Source organism: Micromys minutus (assembly GCF_963924665.1).
Source record: "Micromys minutus genome assembly, chromosome: 3".
Lineage (NCBI taxonomy): Eukaryota > Metazoa > Chordata > Mammalia > Rodentia > Muridae > Micromys > Micromys minutus.
In genome coordinates, this window is record NC_137972.1 from 69455283 (window position 1) to 69473227 (window position 17945).

The 17945-nt window shown below is 46.8% G+C and overlaps 1 protein-coding gene across 2 annotated transcripts in view; it reads left to right on the forward strand.

The window, feature by feature from the left end:
* Positions 1-17945, forward strand: part of IGF1R (insulin like growth factor 1 receptor) — a 264623-nt gene that overhangs the window by 38721 nt on the left and 207957 nt on the right. For both annotated transcript variants that reach the window (XM_080914258.1, XM_080914259.1), the window contains exon 2: positions 8486-9031. In XM_080914258.1, the coding sequence (XP_080770384.1) occupies positions 8486-9031 (546 nt within the window). The remainder of the gene's footprint in view (positions 1-8485; positions 9032-17945) is intronic.

Below are 17945 nucleotides of genomic sequence, written 5' to 3' on the forward strand. Positions count from 1 at the left end.
CATTCTTTCTGTCTCTGTGTCTCTCTCTTTCGGACGTGTGTGTGTGTGTGTGTGTGTCTGTGTGTGTGTCTGTGTGTGTGTGTGTGTGTGTCTGTGTGTGTGTGTGTGTGTGTGTGTGTGTCAGTATCACTCTAAACAGGTCATCAAATCAGAAGCTTCAGGAGGTTCAGACAGGCTTGTATATGAAGGAACAAACACACACAATTTATGTGTGCATTTACACGTTTATTGTTATTTTATTTATTTTGCCACACATGGGGATCAAACCCAAGGTCTTGTACATGCTGGACAAGGGATATTGTGCTGAATTATGTCCCTTAGCCCAAGGCTCATAATTGGACACACCATGGAGTCACATCCTAGGAGAGAGCAGGTGAGTAGATGGGGTTCCCATACTGACCATCAGCATGATCTAGGCAACTGGCTCATCAACACAAGCTCAGGTCACTTAAGGAAGACACCCAGGAAGCAGAGGATGTAACAGGTCTGACAGGCAAAGCCAGCGTGCAGTGAGGGAGACAGAGGGCCAGCCTTCCCTGAGAATGTTTGCCTGCTTTTGAACAGAAAATCACAAGTCAGAAGAGAGAAAAAGAAGGGAGGGCTGTTTCCCTGCAAGGCCCATGCTCAGTGGGGGCTTGTTCTAGCTTTGCTGTCCCCCAAAGGCACACCCACCCCCTCAGCCCCAGCATCTGGTTGGACAGTTCACTGTTGGTAGCATAAGGTGATCGTGAAGATGCTGAGGCTCGGTCCTGAGGAGGGCCTCACAGTGAGGCAGAACACACTGCTGCTCTGGGCCCCACACCAGGTGTGGTACGGCAGACACTGGGCGCTGTTTCTCATAAAGTGCCAATCATAGGGAGTGGAGATAATGAGAAAGGTTTAGGACCTTTTCCAAGGGTGTTATTTTAAAGAAGAAACACCCTTTGAGTGCTGGGCTTTGGGGATATTTTAAGACTAGGATGGCATGTAGAATATCTGAGCAAGCCAGGTTGTTTTGACGAAGATCTGTGGAAACAGTTGCCCTTCTGCTGAAGCAAACTTCACGTCATGCGCACAGATCTGCTTGGCTCCAGATGCCGTGCATGGAGGGGACACTCGAGTGTGTTCCCTTGCCTTGGAACTAATTCCCTGTGCGTTTCCCATTTCTTAATTGGCATGGTAGGATAAAAGCACCACATCTATCTCTGAGATTCCTTGCCTCATCCAGCCTTGGTTTCAGTATCCCCAGCATTCAGGCTGCATTTCTTTTTTTTCCTTTTTTGTGTGTGTGTGTGTGTGTGTGTGTGTGTGTGTGTGTGTGTGTGTGTGGACAGATTTTTTAGATTGTTTCTGTGGTGACACAGCTCTTCTGTAGGGCAGTGAGGAACAATCTGCACGTTCAGATTACACTTTTTTTTTTTTTTAATTTCTGTTCTCAAAGTCACTCATGTTGTGGAAATCCCTTACATTCCTGCCGTTGTCCTCACTTACTGTGTCAGGTGGCCTGGCTGTCTTGTCTGTGCGAAGGAGAAGTGTACATACACAGTGTAAACATGTCTGCGTTGACACATGAAGATAAAAGGCTTAACATGAATTGTGTCTGTTTACACTCGACACAGAAATTCTACTCTGGCAAACTGGAGTATCACTCACGCTTGCTGCCGTAACAGTCTCCCTGCCTCGTCCGGGTTTCTGGCTAGTTACAGCTTACTGCAGGAAGAGGTCCTCTTCTCAGAGCGCTGGGGTGGTGCGCTCTGGCTATAAAGGGCCGAAGATTCAGCTACTGTGGGAGGACTGTGTATCCGCCCTCTGCCCTGTTTTTCCCCATGGCCTTCCTGTGTTTCATGCATTGTCTTGGTGGATTGCTTGGGGATTTTCTTGGCTGCTGACTCAGTGGGTAAAAAACACTTGCCACGCAAGTGTGGCAGATCCACACTGTGTAAAAATCCCGAGCACCCAGGTCAAAGCAAAACCCAACAGAAATAAGAAAGCCAGGCATGGCCGAGAGTACCTGTGACCTTGCACTGGGGAATGGGGAGGATGTGGAGTCCCGGGGCGACTGGCTAACCTGGCCAAAATGGCAAATTTCCAGCTCGCTGAGAACCTCTCTGAAGTCAATAAGGTGGGAAACAGAAGACAGCCTCTGTGTCCTCTATGTGCAGACACGGGTATGTGTACCTGTATCATCAAGTGCATGGGACATGGCGGGGGGGGGGGACGGGATGAATGGGGGGGGATTTGGAGGGAGGAGAATGAGATTGAAACTGAGACTTGAGACTGAATATACAGGTACATAGGTTTTTCCCTGGGTCACACTGCAGATCTTGGTGGATTCAGAGAGGGCAGTAAGAAGAGAGACAAGGGCTGAGGAGGGCACCTTTCCTGGGTCTTACTACAACACAGAGAATGGTAGCGTGTGGCATTTCTCAGATGCAGATTTTGGGGCCACTTTGTGATTTAGCAAACCTCAAGGTATACCTGGTTCTGCTGCATGCTGGGGTTGAATGCCCGTCCTCCACGCAAAGCAAAGCAGGCTCCCTGAGCGGTCTGCTTTCTGGTCTATGTCTTGCTTAAGTTTCATTCTGTTGCAGCTGCTGCACCCCTAAGGTTCCCTCAAACTGCTACCAATCCACTAAGCTTCATTCTTCCTCCAAGACTACCTGGGGCCTTCCCCTTGTACTTTGTTAGATTTCCTTTGGGGGATCCTAGAAACAGAAAGTATGGCAGGACCATCTTCAGGGATCCCTACATGAGAAGTCTTCCAGGCCCCCCTAGAGTTAGAGCTGTGAGTCTCTTTCTCTATGGTCCCAGAGTCCTGTCCATTGAGCTAGGGAATATTTTCCCCTATTGGTTCAGCAGTTGGTGGAGAGGGTTATTCACTCTCCCTGTGCCAAGTTCATTGACAGCAATCCCCTGCCATTTTGGCTTTAACAAAGTGACGGCATTGAGAAGTGGGTTTTTGTTCACTTAGTTACTGATACCACTTTTTAAGAGAAATGACCACTGTGGGTGAGCCACTGGCTAAGCCAGACTGGGCCTCTTTCACACTGCAAAAACTTTGCTGTGTTGGATCTCACTCTCAGAACTGAGATGTCTAGTTCCCCAATGTGCCTTACTCCATGGACCCACAGTTTTGTTAAAAAAAAAAAAAAAAAAAAAAAAATTAATTCTGATTCTGCTCTGTATCTTTGATTTGCAATCATAAACCAAGACTGTCCCTTATTTTTAAAGGGAAGTTGATCAACATTGAAAGCATTTTTGTTAAATGGATAACGTAATGCTATTTGTGTGTGGGGGGGGCTGTTAGTAGATGAGCCAGCGGTTTTGCCAACTTCCTTTCTCTTCATCAGATTATCAATATTTATTTAAATTGGGGTAAGAGGATGGAGGAAACACTAATGCTTCAGCACATCCCTGATGACAGTGACCCCATGCTTGTCTGACATCACTGTGGTAGCAACAGCCTGTTTTACAGGTGAGGCAGTTGAGGCTTGGGGATAGAGGTTGTCCATTTGAGGGCATGAGCCAACAAAAGCCCTTCCAAAGGGCATTCTGGGGTTCAAACCCCAGTTAAGCTCCTTGTCCCTTTCCTGGACCCCGTGGTGCCTTGCACAAGGTGCATGCTGACCGAGGAGAGCTCATCGTTAGCGTATCTCTTCCAGACATTCGGACACCCACCTTTGGAAGGTTCTCACAGTCAGATGTTTCCCCCATCATTTTCCATCAGCCGTTCTCCTATTAGAAGTTCTGAAGGATGGATGTTCCAAATATGCGTCGATGGCCTCTGCCACGCCCTTGAGTCTGGCTGAATGAAAGTTCTGCCAATTGGGTTTTAGGCAGTACCTAGGAGAGACTCTATCGCCCGAAACGCTTTATTTAAGATGGCATCTTTGCAGACGTGAATTCTGGCACCGGGGAACATGGCCCTGCCTGGCGGCCTCCATCCATTTTTTGCTTCTGTTGTCCTCATCCCCAGGTTAGACCCTGCGGCTGTGGTCCTCCCTCAGCTCCTCCCACCACTGCCCTTCCAGACATCTTTTATTTCCATTTTCTTACTAGTCTTTGCAATGGGGTCTGTTTTGGATCTGCCAGATAGCTGTTGGCTTTGGAAGGGAGGATGTGCTTTGGGATTCGGTACCAGCTGTGAGGAGGGCGTGTCTGCTTCACATGCTTTTGAGTGTTTTCTCCCCCTGCACTCTCGTGGATACTTGGACAGGCAGGCGTGCTGCATTTGCTTTCCCGTTTGTGGCTTGTGCCTTTGAACACTACTGTCATTCATAGTTCAGCTTGATTACTCTCTTTTTCTTTCACAAAACACTCGAAGACCCACAGCGTCGCTCAGAATCCAAAGCGGCTGGTTGCTGGGCCCTGCCTTGTACTTTGTGGCTTGGGCTTGTCTTCTTCTCCGGAATAAGCGGGTAGTTTCTTCCTATTTTTTTTCCCTTTGTTCTATAAATGGGGATGGGGGTGTAAATAAGGAAACAGCTCTTTCATTCTAAGGAGCTTCCCAGCCCCAGCTCTGTGTGACATGAGGCCAGCTGTCAGGAGGGAACAGGCCCTTCGTACTGTCTTTGTGTTGATTATATGTGAAGGACACCTTAGTTAAGTCTTTCAGTTTCTGCATTTGGTCCTGAATGTGTACGATTCATTGGGAAAAAAAATTACTCGATACCTAATACTTTTATGCTATGATCAAGCACGTGGTGAATGCAGTGATACAGTTCAATGTTCCTGTTACAGTCTAAGAGCAAATTAATATACTTAATTTACAGTGGTCTAGAAGGAATAAGATAGCTTAGGCTGGGCACAGGATCTCCCCTCCCCCCCATTTTCGATGAGAGATTTTGTGCTGTTATTTTCGTGAGCTTTGGGTCATTGAGTGGAGGCTGGGTGAACATGAGGTGGGGGAGGTTGGAGAGAGAGAGGGAGCTGAAGAATAGTTGGGGGAACTGTTGAAGCCCAGGCACAGAGCACCTCTATGGAAGTGACGTTTGAATTTGAAGAGATCCTGGGGTAGTGTATGAAGGGGGAGCCCTATCAAGGCAGCAGGGCGGGGCTGAGCCTGTTGGAGGCTAGTGAACAAGTGTGTTAAGCAAGGATGTGCTATAGAAGAGGATGGGCATGAACTAGTACAGAACCTGTTGACCAAGGATGGACTGGGCAGAGGGGCGTGCTGCAGGAAGGTGTTGCTGTCAGTCAGGCTGAAGGAGACAGTGGTCAGATCAGTAGTGAGACCGGAGCTGCAGAGACAAAATGACAAAGACAGGTGTCTTAGTTACAGTTTCCATTGTTGTGAAGAGACACCATGAGCAAGGCAACTCTTATAGAAGACAACCCTTAATTGGGGGTGGCTGACAAGTTCAGGGGTTCAGTCGGTCACCATAAAGGGCTGAGGCATAGCAGCATCCAGGCAGACATGGCACTGGAAGAGCTGAGTTCCACATCTTGATCTGAAAGTTGTTAGGAGAAGATTGACTCTCAGGCAGCTAGGAAGAGGGTCTCAAAGCCCATGCCTACAGTGACACACCTCCTCTAACAAGGCCATACTTACTAAAGTATTCAAACTCCACCATAGGGTACAATCCATTGTGCATTGTGTGTGTTTTGTGTGTGTGTGTTCTCTGGTGTCTGCCATGTATCAAGCAGTGTGCAGAGAAGATGAGAAGAAAGGCTCGAGCTAGGGTCCCAAGAAGGTGGGGGTACCCCGAGTGGGAAACATGATCTTGGAGGTCAGCAGTGAGCATCACGAAGAGGAAGGAGGCAGTTCATCATGAGAAAAGTCGTGAAGACTCCATTTAGGCTTAGAAGGGGATTCCAGAGGTGGATGTTAACTAGGTGGCGTGTGTGCCCAGTGAAGGACAAGATGAATTGGGAAGGCTTACTTTCAGCATGAGCAAGTTATAAGGCAGCATCATTGGACACAATGTGGGAGCCAGGGTGGGGGGTGGGGGTGGTGGTGGTCAGCGTCAAGCATGGGTTACTAGAAAGCTCTGTGAGATAGGGCAGTGTCTGGGTCCCCCTGAATATGAAAGCCACTTTCTGGGTGAGATGACAGAAGTCGGGGATCACCAGCCAGTAGCCAGGTATGAGGGAATGGTTCTCAGTGGGATCATCATATCTAGGGAGCACGGAGGAGGAACTGGTGCCACATGCTCTGCAAGGCTTGAGCTGTTTGTTGACAGAAGGTCCGAAAAGGACCCACGGTAGTGATGGCAGCCAGGGATGAAGATGCTGAGTTGGAGCTATAGACAAACCTGTGCTGATATCCGTGTAGAGAGCGTGCTGCCTCGTAGGTATGACTGCATAGACTCTTCAGAATCCACTAGCTCACCTTTAAAGTGGTGGTTATGTGCTCTTAGGTAAGGTGTGGTTGGGAGCACCAGTCTTCCAGCATTGTCGGGTGTGCTGAGGGTGAGCTTCTCCCATTTCTTCTGACTTAGGGGCCCTGTTTCCTCTTCAGAAAAAGGAGGGAACTAGATAGACCAAAGGGATTCTTACTCTAGGTTCTCAAGTTCTGTCCATTTTCCCGTTTCCTACCTCACCATCCGATCTCTGCCCAGTTCCTTCAGTGGCTGTAATGGCTAAGGAGTGTCTCCTCCCTTCCCTCCACTGCACTTGAGACTGTTCTGGGTTAACCCTCCACGAGGCCTCCCTTGGGCTTCTCTTCCCTCTTGGATCCTATGAAGTAGCATTCATCCCCTCCCGTGGTCCTTCTGGACAGGATTCAACCAGCCTCCTTTCCTTTGATCCCTCTGTGTATCCATGACCTGTCATTCCACCTGCCTCTGGGTTCCATAATATCACAGGTGGCTTAAAACCCCATCCTTGATGCTATCTCTCCTTTGTCCTGTTGGAAATTGGAGAAGGCGGTCCCTGTGTGTTTCATTCATCTTGCCCTGTCTTGATTGACAGTTGTTTGCCATGTTTTTTTTTTTTTTTTTTTTTTTTTTTTTTTTTTTTTTTTTGCGCTATGAGCTTCTCTGTATCTCCCATGGAATCAAATTAATGAATTACATGGGTCAGAAAACTGTAGGGTGTCTGAAAAGCTTTAGTAGTGCTTGGGATTATTACTACATACTAAGAAAGCATAGTGACCAAGGCTGTCTTTTCATACACATTTCATACTTTTTTTTAAATAAAGGTTTAGAGTCTGGAAAGATGGCCCAGTGGTTAAAAACAGCCCCCATGTTGAGGTGATTCTCAATCCTCCATAACTCCATCTTCAAAGGCTCTGACACCCTCTTCTGGCCTCTGGGCACTGCACTCACATGCAGAAATGCACACACAGGCACCAGACTCAAAACTAAAGAAAAAAAAAAAAGTTCTGGTATTAAGGCCACTTTGCCAAAACCAACAAAATAAATAAGTAACATGTTGCAATGTACAAGTGCCTTGGGTTAGTTTGTCTACTTGAGGATGTGTCCTAAGAAAGTGCCCTTGGATATCTGGGACATTGTTTATAATGTGAAAAATTAGAGGTGACCAACTATCTTAACAATAGGGAGTCAGAACTAAAAGGGATTTGTATGTATTAATAACTTAAAACTAGTTTCCCCTTTTTAAATAAATAAAAAAAAGTGCTCCTGTGTGTGCACATGTGTATGTGGAGTCTCTTGCTGGGTTTGTTTCTCACAGTGGGTTCCAGGGGTCTGATCAAACTTAGGGTTGCTCGCCAAATATACCCTTTTCTACTGAGCCCCTGGGTTTTCTTCTTTAAAAGTAATGCCTTGGAAAGATATTGGATTGGTTAAGTGTTAGCTAAGTGAAACAAGTCTTTTTACAAATTTTATGTTCTTGCCCGATTTTATTTTATTATTTGCAGAGAAAGGACAGTTGGCACAGGTAAAGAACAGGTACTGTTTGTCTGTGACTGTTGAGACCACTGGTGATTTTTACTGCTTCTGCTGTTACCTAACTTCTGCAGGAAACATCTTACTCCATTAACATAGCACATTGTGTTAAATTTGTGAGCGTGCACCTCTTTCATTCATAAAGTCTTTTCTTCAGCTATTTCTTTTGTGTGCGGTTTTGAGCCTCCTGGTTATAGGGCCAATTGGTCTGTATCAGATGGTGTCTACTCTCTGGGTCACAGTGACTCTTCTTGGTGTTCTTTTCGCTGGACACAGTAAATTGTATAACCTTGGCTGCGGAGTTTTTGTGTAGGTGTTGTGACTGAGAGCCTTGGCAGCAATGGGTTAGTTTGGGTTGTAGCATGGACTTTTGCACACAACCCTCTGTGACCTTGGCTTGAAAGCTTCAGTTTGGATGGTTAATGTAGCAGTTTCTCCCACAGGTCAGTGAGCATGTCATATGGCATCTGGGCCAGTGCAGACAGCCGAGTGACCAGGTAGCTGTGTGGGTGTGTGGTCTGCAACTCACACCTCTTTAGTCTGCAGTGAAAAAAACAAAGCCATCTTCTTTTATAATAATACAGGTTTTGTGGAAAGTCGTAAGGATGGTTTCTGTTTAATGGTATGTCACACTTTGCCCTCTTGTCTCCCTTCAGTTTGTGGGCCCGGCATTGACATCCGCAACGACTACCAGCAGCTGAAGCGTCTGGAAAACTGCACCGTGATCGAGGGCTTCCTCCATATCCTGCTCATCTCCAAGGCCGAGGACTACCGAAGCTACCGCTTCCCCAAGCTCACTGTCATCACCGAGTACTTGCTGCTGTTTCGAGTGGCCGGCCTCGAGAGCCTGGGAGACCTCTTCCCAAACCTCACGGTCATCCGTGGCTGGAAACTCTTCTACAATTACGCACTGGTCATCTTTGAGATGACCAATCTCAAGGATATTGGGCTTTATAATCTGAGGAACATTACTCGGGGGGCCATCAGGATTGAGAAAAACGCTGACCTCTGTTACCTCTCCACCATAGACTGGTCTCTCATCTTGGATGCGGTATCCAATAACTACATTGTGGGGAACAAGCCCCCAAAGGAATGTGGGGACCTGTGTCCAGGGACATTGGAGGAGAAGCCCATGTGTGAGAAGACCACCATCAACAATGAATACAACTACCGCTGCTGGACCACAAATCGCTGCCAGAAGAGTAAGAGTGGGTGGACGTGGGGGGAGGGTGTTGGGGGAGGGCTGGATGGAGAGGTGGGGGGACAACTACCGCTTTCTGCTTCTTGCTTACGTCTTCCTCCTCCCCCTTCTCTCCTTCATCTTTGGTGAGGCAGGGTGAGATTCTCTCCCATCTCCATACCACCTAGTGGAACTGTTCCCTGGGGATGGGGAGGGTCTTGTTTAGCTTTCCTGTGTATTGGGAGCTCTGAGAGTACAGGCCTGGGGCCTGGATGGAGGCTGCTGTGGCTGCCGTCAAATGTGGTTAGAAATAATTCACTGCACCTGGGGGCTAAAAGTTTGCTGACCTTCAACTGCTCTGATGAGAAAGGGGACTTGATGTGCTTTGTAAGTCCCAGACTCTAGATAAACAGGCTCAATTCTTGTATCCTTTGAGTAAAGGGATTTATAGTGTTACCACCACCACCACCACCACCACCATCATCATCATTTTGTAGAGCAAAATTCCTACAAATTAATTATTCTCATAAATAAAGGTAAATAAAGGAAAAGTGTAACACCTGTGTCCTATGAAGGTGGCCCTTGGCTCTCAGGACCCTGATGCTGCAGGAAATCTGGTTTAATAAGGAACACGTGATAGATCAGATGCCTGTGCGCCAGTTTCCTGGAGTTCCGAGTTTAATCTGTACGTAAGACAGCTCTGTAGGAGGGTATGTTTCTGAACCCTTGGGCTTCATTCCTTTTGTGTATACCTGTTGTGGAAGTCTTACACAGTCACTTAGTGAAGAGAACTCGGAAAAGGTTCAGTGACCCCAGGGTCTCCCGGTGGTGGTTGAAGCTTATGTTCTTTGTAGAATACCTAAACTCTTACCTGGATGTAGCAAAGAACACTAGATTTTTTTTTTTTTTTAAGCTAGACTGTAGCTGTGGCTAAGGGTGTTATCTACACTGAATTCAGTAATTCAACAATATTTAGACATAGTTGCCAGCAAGGTTCCCCTTTCTGGTTTCCCTCAGCATGTTAGCTGTTTCATGGTTAGGGTAGTTGTTAGTTATGAAGAATGCTCCTACAAATCTTTCACAAAACCCCCAGATTGATAAACTTGTCTGAACTCTGTGGTGTGTATAATCAGTGAATGGAAGACCAGCCCTCACAGGTAACTCTTATTTCAACATGCTTATGGTTGGGGCCAGAGTAGGAGGTCACACACCTTGATGCTTTCTGTAATTTGATTTGTGTTTGTCTGTGAATGTGTGTACGGGGTAAGGGATATGCATTTGTGTGGGTGGGTGGATGTATACTTTGAACAGCTGAGTGAAAGGTACTTTCTTGATTGATTAAAACAATTCCTTATGCTTGTCTTAACTAATGGTTTGACAAAAAAAAAAAAAAAAAAAAAAAAAAAAAAAAAAAAAAAAAACCAGTAATCTTTTTGGTTGGTTTTGAGAAAGGCTCTCAAAATCTGTAGTTGGGGCTAGCCTGGTTCCTGCTATGTAGCTCAGGCTACTCTTGAGTTCATGACAGTTCTCCTGCCTCAGTTTCCCAAGTCCTGGGATTATAGGGATCAGTTCTTGCCCATTGTAACAAAATTTTGTTTTTATTTATTTTCAAATTATTTGTTTCTTTAATATATTTGAGGATTTTTATCTGCATGTATGACTGTTCACCACATATAACTGTAGTGTCCCTGGAGAGAGCAGAGTTACAGTCAATTTCTGAGTCACGTGGATGTTGAAAATTGAACCTGGATCCTTTGGAAGAGCAGCCAGTGGTACTCATAAGAGCTGAGTCATTTCTCCAGCCCCCAACATCTTGTTTTTAAAGTAGCCTTGGCATTTGAAAAAAAAAATTATCTTAAAAAGCATCATCGGATTTGGATGCAGAAATGAGAGTCCGGGCCGACTTGACTGGCCAGCTCTCCTGAGCTGTGGTTGGGCTGGTTCCTACGGCAGCCACGCCGCTCTTTAATGGTGGCCAAACTAAGTATAGGCAAGCCAGTGTTTCGGGAGCTTAGAGGCTCTGCACAGAAGGGAAGTGCTGTCTGCAGTATCATTAGATAATACCTGCTCAGCGATCCAGCATGCTCAGGTCTCATTTTGGCTTTTTCAGCAGGTTCTGAAGAAGAAAGGAGTAGAGATGAGGCCTGTATTCTGGGTCAGAGTCCAGGGTCAGTAGCCAGAAAATAACAAGTAATTTAAATGTGTAGGCTTTAGTTTCTTCATCTTCAGAATGGCACGGACCCTGCCTTCCTCATAGAGTCGATGGAAGGCTAGATTAGAACAAAGAACAGCAGCCGGCTTAGATTTAAGGCCTGATACCAGGTTGCCGGTTGGCTAGAATTGGTCTTCCCAAGGTTATGCTCTGCAGCCTTTTCCTTGGCCGGCTATGCCAGTCCTAATGACGTGTTCCGTGGTTTCACAATGGAGTACTTAAAATCGCTGACTCCATTCAAGAATATTGTCATCTTACCTTGTCCTGAAAACTCAGTCACGGCCACAGCTTCCTGTAGGCTTTCTAATTCAGCAAGAATTCTTTCCCTCTGTGTAGACTCCTATTCTAGTCTATGCTGTCATGGGCATAGTAGCCACTAAACACATGTGCCTGAGTGGAGCACTTGACCCATGTGCTCAAGTAAGCTTTCAGTGAAAGGATTCTGGGGTGTAGTACGGGAAGGATCCTTGAAATACTGTATACATTATATTTTGAAAATGGATTCCATGCTCTGATGAATATACTTTGAAAAAGTAAAACGTGCTGTTAAAATCAGTTCATCTGCTTCCCTTTCTTTACTCTGGATGGGGCACTAGAATGTTTGCAATACAGATGGCTGGCGTTCTCTTTCCTTTGGAGAGTGCGGCTTTAGTGGCTTCCTTTGAGGCTAAGTTCTTCCCTGCATCAACTCTAACCAACTGGCTTCAGTCGGGCTGCCTTATCCTACCTGCCCTCAGTCACCTGCCTTGATCCTCCTTCAAGGAGCCAGGGCAAGGGCATCGAGTCCTCACAGAATGCCCACCTTTGGGTTCACATATGCCAGCATTTGAAAAATCCCATTAAGCTATTTACTGATGGCTGGTGAAGAAATCTGGAGAGAAATACCTAGTGAAGTTGTTACTTGATCAATGATCAGTACCAGTAGATGGATTTCTCTCGATGTATCTTCCTTCTTCCTGTGTCTGCTGGGCAGTGATGTGGAGCCAGCCCCCTAACAAGGGGCCACTCTACTGGTTACAGTCTCTGCATTTCTTTGGGTTTTTTTTTTGTTTGTTTGTTTGTTTTTAATACAGGCCTGAGTTGTTCCTAAATAGTGAGGGGCCCTGAAGGAATTGTGTTTGGCATTTTTGTTTTAATAGGGGAATAACCATCAGTGCCTTCACATTTGGTAGTCGGTCCTTTCTTTCCTGTCTTGTCTGAAATGGCTTCTGCTTCTCCACCTTAGCTGCTGGTGGCTGCTTTGTTGGCCTTTTCTCCATCTAGGCTTTCTCTGGCCACAGTCCATCTGAGCTGGTGCAGCGAAAGCTGGATGGCTTATGAACCGTAGATTCCCTTCTTATAGTTCTGGAGGCTGGAGGCCCAAGAAAAGAGGCCGACAGGTTGTCTGTCCAATGAGTGTCTACTTCTGGGACCACAGCGCCCCCCCCCCCCCCAAACACCATCTTTCACATCTTGGAAAAGAATAAGGCCACTCTTTGGTGTCTCCTTCACAAGGGCACTATTCCCACGTGGGAGGGCTCCATCCTCATGAGGCAATGGCAGAGCCTCACCTCTTAGCACCGTGTGCTCAGATACTAGATTTCAGTGTGAGTCTTAGAAGACATCATCATTCAGATGAAGGCTTGGCCAAAGGCTCTTCCCCTTCTTCCCACTACATTGTCTTCACTGGTCCCTTAGCATCCTCCTGTTTCCATCGGACTCTGAAATACCATCTCAAGTTCAAACCTCTTCTTGAGCTGTTTTTTCCTTTATGTGGCCCTGGCTGTCCTATAACTTGATTTGTAGACTAGTCTGGCCTTGAACTCAGAGATCCTCCTGCCTCTGCCTTCCAAGCACCGGAATTAAGGGTGTGCACCACCACTGCCACCCGGCTTCATTTTGAGCTTCTAACTATATGTGCAGACCACCCCCATGAAATGTCTCCTTGCTTCTGTGGTCTCTCTATACCCCCCAACCCCATGGGAGGTCAGTGCTCTTGTTTCCTTAGCTAACGATTACACCGGAAGCCCACCGGAAGCACCACGGCTAGGGCCTTTTTTGAGTAGCCTCTGTTTCTCCTGGGATGTCTGAACCCTTACTGTCCCAAGTACTGCTTCACTCTGCCTTCACCCTACCCGTTGTGTACGAGGTGACACAGCGCTTCTCAGCCTCCTGCTCTGTGCCCTTCCACGCCACTTGTCTCCTGTGGATGTCCCATGCCTTGAACACTCTGCTGTCCACCTGCACTTCTGGAGTTGGCCTTAACCAAGGAGTTGGTGGCCCCTCCCCACCCCATCCCCACCTCTACCCCAGTCTCCATTTTACTGTGTCTGTCACTCCTTCTCCCTCCTGCAGCCAACGTCCTTGAGACCCTTTCCCAGTCATCTTTCTTTTGACTTTGTCTGCCTCCCTCCACCTCAGATCTGAGGCTGAGGTGAACTCCAGCTTTGCCTTTTCCACAAGACTCCAGGGCTTTGGAGCCTCCAGTGGTCCTATCACCTAGCACCTAGAAGGATAGGTTTTGTTTTGCTTTGTTTTTAAACCGTGTTCTATGAATTCCGGCTGTATCTAGGCATACACATGGCTGTTACTCCAGGGGCGAGCACGGCACCTACTTTGTGAAGGCCCCTTCTCCCCCCAAGCAAAGAACACTATGCAGTGGTAGTCCTTAGTAAGCTCAAAGATCATAAAGTGTGGCTCTGATGTTTCCTTTGTCCCTGTCACCATCACTGCTACTGAGGAGCGTGTCCCTCCAAACCATCTCAAGTCCTAAACTGTTGTCATTGTCAGAATGATCCAGGCCAAGATGCAGAAGTCTAAAGGGTTGAGCCTGGCCCCAGCATTTGTTCACTAGGCTGTAAGCTATTTGCCGAAGGCCAGTTGGCTTCGTATTGGAAGAACCAGAGGTGAACCCTCCTGAGTACCTCTGAGTGGTATTTTGGCTTCTTGTTGAAGTTACTTAAAGCAATGCTTTGGCACCAAGGCCTTTCTGGTATTTGAGTTCATGCGCAGAAAAAAACAAAACAAAACAAAACAAGACAAAACAAAAAACACAAAAGTAAAGCCTGAGACCTTACTGCTAAACCCGGCCTCCGAGTGCCTCTTAGCTCGCCAGAGTCAACAGCTTGTGACTGGCTCACAGCACCCCATCCAGTCTTTGCCAGAAAATCCGGAGGCATGAGCCTCACTACACTGGAAGCCAGCCTGACTGGCAGGCCAGACTTAACTCCAGTTAAAAAGATACTGTCTGAGGTAGTGGTCATGTAAGGCATTGCGTTTCCCTCTGCCCTAAGGATGAGGCTCCATGTTTGTTGCCTGTTGGAGTCTTCAGGATGGTCCTTGGCTCCCTTTATGGAAAGGGAAACAGGGACTCACAGTGAGGACAGGTGGGATAAAACAGATCATTCCAGGTTTTGTTGTTTTGTTTTTCCCTGATGCTCTTAAGTCTTGTTTATCAAACACCGGTTGTCAGGACAGCGCAGGCTGAGAGAGAATTGTTTCTCTGCATTTCTGTGCGAGCTGGTAGAACACATCCCCTGGGGAGAAAGTGGAAGGGCTCCGTTCAAGCCATTTGTAAATCCCCTGGAGTTTCTGTGTTGTGAGAGTCCAGCCGTGTGTTTGCCAGGGTTTTATTTTAACTTTTAAATCTTCAGCTACCTGGGAAGACCCAGAGTATGTCTGAAAATGCAGTGGACTCTTCCACCAAGCTGCTGCAGACTGCTAAAATAGATCATGATGTAGACTATGAGACAGGTCCATGGTCTTTGGTGGGTAGGCAGACCCAGGGCTGAACAAGCGTGTTCTGGCTTTCACATTGTGTTAAGAGCTTGTCTCCATTCCCCGGGAACGCCTCTGTTCTGGTCAGCTGCTCCCACTGTGGGGGCGATCTTTATTTAGAAGGGGTCACATGCCCTGTGCCTCATTGCTATATGCCTTTTATAGCCGGGTGTGGAGATTATATTCTATCCTGATTGCGAACCCCTGGTACTGAGGTGCTAAAGCAATTTGTGTCCACATGTCTCTGGGACACCACCTAGCAAGCTTTAGTTCTTAGAGCGATGTATCTAGTTCCAGAGAGGCTTTGGTTTGGGCTGGTTGACCTTAGCTGGGGTATCATTCTCTGGACCCACATTAGAAGTTAGGGGTTTTTTGTTTTGTTTTTGTTTTTGTTTTTTAAATTAAGGATATCATCTTAGGCACTGAAACGTTTTCGGTTCTCTTCCTAGTGGTTTTGTTTTATTTTGAAGTTGAGGTTTCTGGAGAATACTATGCGTCCCCTCATACCTCTCTGCTAAGCCTACTTGTAGAATAGTTCTGGTTTCTTCTTGTTAACTGATAGCCCCCTTTCTTTGGTTGCATTTCTGTTTCTATCTTGCTCTTCTCCTGTGTATGCCAGTGTGACATTTGCCAACTAGAGTGGGGTGACATGGAGCATGAGGGACTACGGCTAATCTCATCCTGGACTGCATTGCCCAACTCCAGTGTATCATGGTTCGAAGGTCAAGTTCAGTTAGTGGTGGGGCCTCCTTCCAGCACATGGTGTGAATGAGGGGTTCAGGTTTAAGGAAAACGGTCTCTCTGAGCTCGGTTTTGCATGGAGCAGCGTGGCGAGGCTTATCCGCCATCCATGAAACAGGGCTGACCAGGTAGTACTCGGAAGGCACCCACCACACTGCCCAGCATCTAGTGAGTTCTCGGTCAATGGCAGGCAGCAACTGCTGCTATTTTAAAAACAGCTGCATTTGGAGACCATCTAAAATTTTGAGCATTAAGCTGGACTAACTGCATATCTACTGTGATGTCTTAGGTGGTCTTTCTCTGTTGCCCTTTCTGAGTTGCATAAATAGCAGGGCATGGTGCATGAGCAGCTTTTGCTAATCTAATCTGAATTGTTCAAATCTTCAGGTCTGTCCAGATAAGCCACATCTTTAAAGACCACTCAGTGATGTACGTATGTCTGTATCCGGATGCCACTAGAGACCTTATAGGTATCTGTGGGTTCCGTTTGTTATCACACTCCATGAAGCAGACTTGGTATTTGGGAGAATTTAAGAAATTCCAACAGATTTTTGTTTGACATTGACATTAAATACTATCTTTTGACTCCCTCCCCACCGCGCACCCCCTGCCTTTCTGAGAACATTAAAGTGGTTAGAGAGTAGGCATAGTTTTTAGTAAAGAAAGCAAGGAGAAACATTTTTATTGGTGACAACTGCAGAGCTCACATAGTGAAGGCAGCAGCCATCTGCTCCAGGCTGGAGCCTCTGCCTATTTATGCTCCTCTTCGGGTAATAATAGCTGTGTGTATACATGCCTTCGTGCGCACATGTGTTTGCATTTGCACGTTTGTGTGTGAGTGTTCGTTTGTGCCTGTGTGTTTATGTGTGCGTGCATATGCAGTCAGACCGCCGTCTTTCCCACCCGGCCTCCTCTCCTGCTTTGTTTTTGTTTCTTTTCTTTTTTTTAACTCCTCTCTCAAATTGCAGGAAACAAACACTGGCTCTCTGTGTCCCCTCTGAGATCTTCCTTCCGTTCCAGGGGATCAGGTGGGCGGGAAAATGTTGTGCAGGAATGCCAGGCCCTCTTCCGGAAGCTGGGCTTCTGTTTCTTCTCATTATTGAACAGAAGTTGCTTGTTGTTCCCTTGCCTCGGTCACAAACAAGCATTCGTTCCTCTCTTCTTCCTGTCATTTGTTTTTCTCCATGGGGCCATGTGGGATGGCAGCAGAGACGGTGTTTAGTGACTTAGTTGCTTGATACTGAGCCTTGGTTAGAGATGCTGTCAGGCTGACCCCGAGTGTAGCTGCCTCAAGTTGATCTTTGTAAATCCTAATGAAGGCACTGAATGAAGTAGCCAAAGCTGTACAGTAGTTTCCCCTATACATTCCACGACCTCCTGCAGATAAATAAATAAATAAAGCCGTGCGGGCGTGTGTGTGTGTGTGTGTGTGTGTGTGTGTGTGTGTGTGTGTTCACGCGCTCGCTCGTGGATTCAACCTTCTATAGACCATGATAAAATTGAGTGTAAAAGTTGGATATGAGTAGAAATTAGCAACAACAACTGTGCTATAGTTAGGGCAGTGCACTGTAATACAGTTGCCAAGACCACTCCTCCTGTGCTTAGAAACCACTGTTAAATAAGACGGTGTTTGAGTATGAGGCTACCCTCCCCTAAGTTGATGCATTTTAGCAGCAGGTTGAGCCAGGTTGCCCATTCTGGGGTTCCTTGTAATGCTCTAGCTGTGGCCCCAGGGTTGCACTTGGTAGTAAAAGGGTAAGAAAGCAAAAGATCAGCATATAAGAATGGAGCCCCCCAAAAGGAAAAAAGTAGAAAAAGGAAGATGATCAGTGCCCCCCCCCAACACTTCTGGGTAGTTGTAGGTCTCTTGCTGCCCCTGCTCCCTGAAATGATTGGATAAGGAGACAAGTGGTGACCGTCAGAGCCCCGTGACAAGAACGTGGCGCTGCTCCTGGGGCAGTAACTTCACAGGATGTTTCCCCTGATTTCTTTTTGACCCCTGAATGGCCTCCTTATACTTTGCTGAGTAAATGTTATCAGACAGGATGTAGAGAAATCTCTTTTGTTCCATTACTCGGTGGGTTTGAGGTAATTAGATTATTCTGTGATGTGTCAGTGTTCCCCTCAAAAACCTCAGAGTCAGGAAGCTTCTGAGCAGAAGCAACAAGAAAGTCTCAAGTGCTCCCTGCCTCGCAGAGGGGGAGTGCAGAACGGGAGCCCCCCCCCC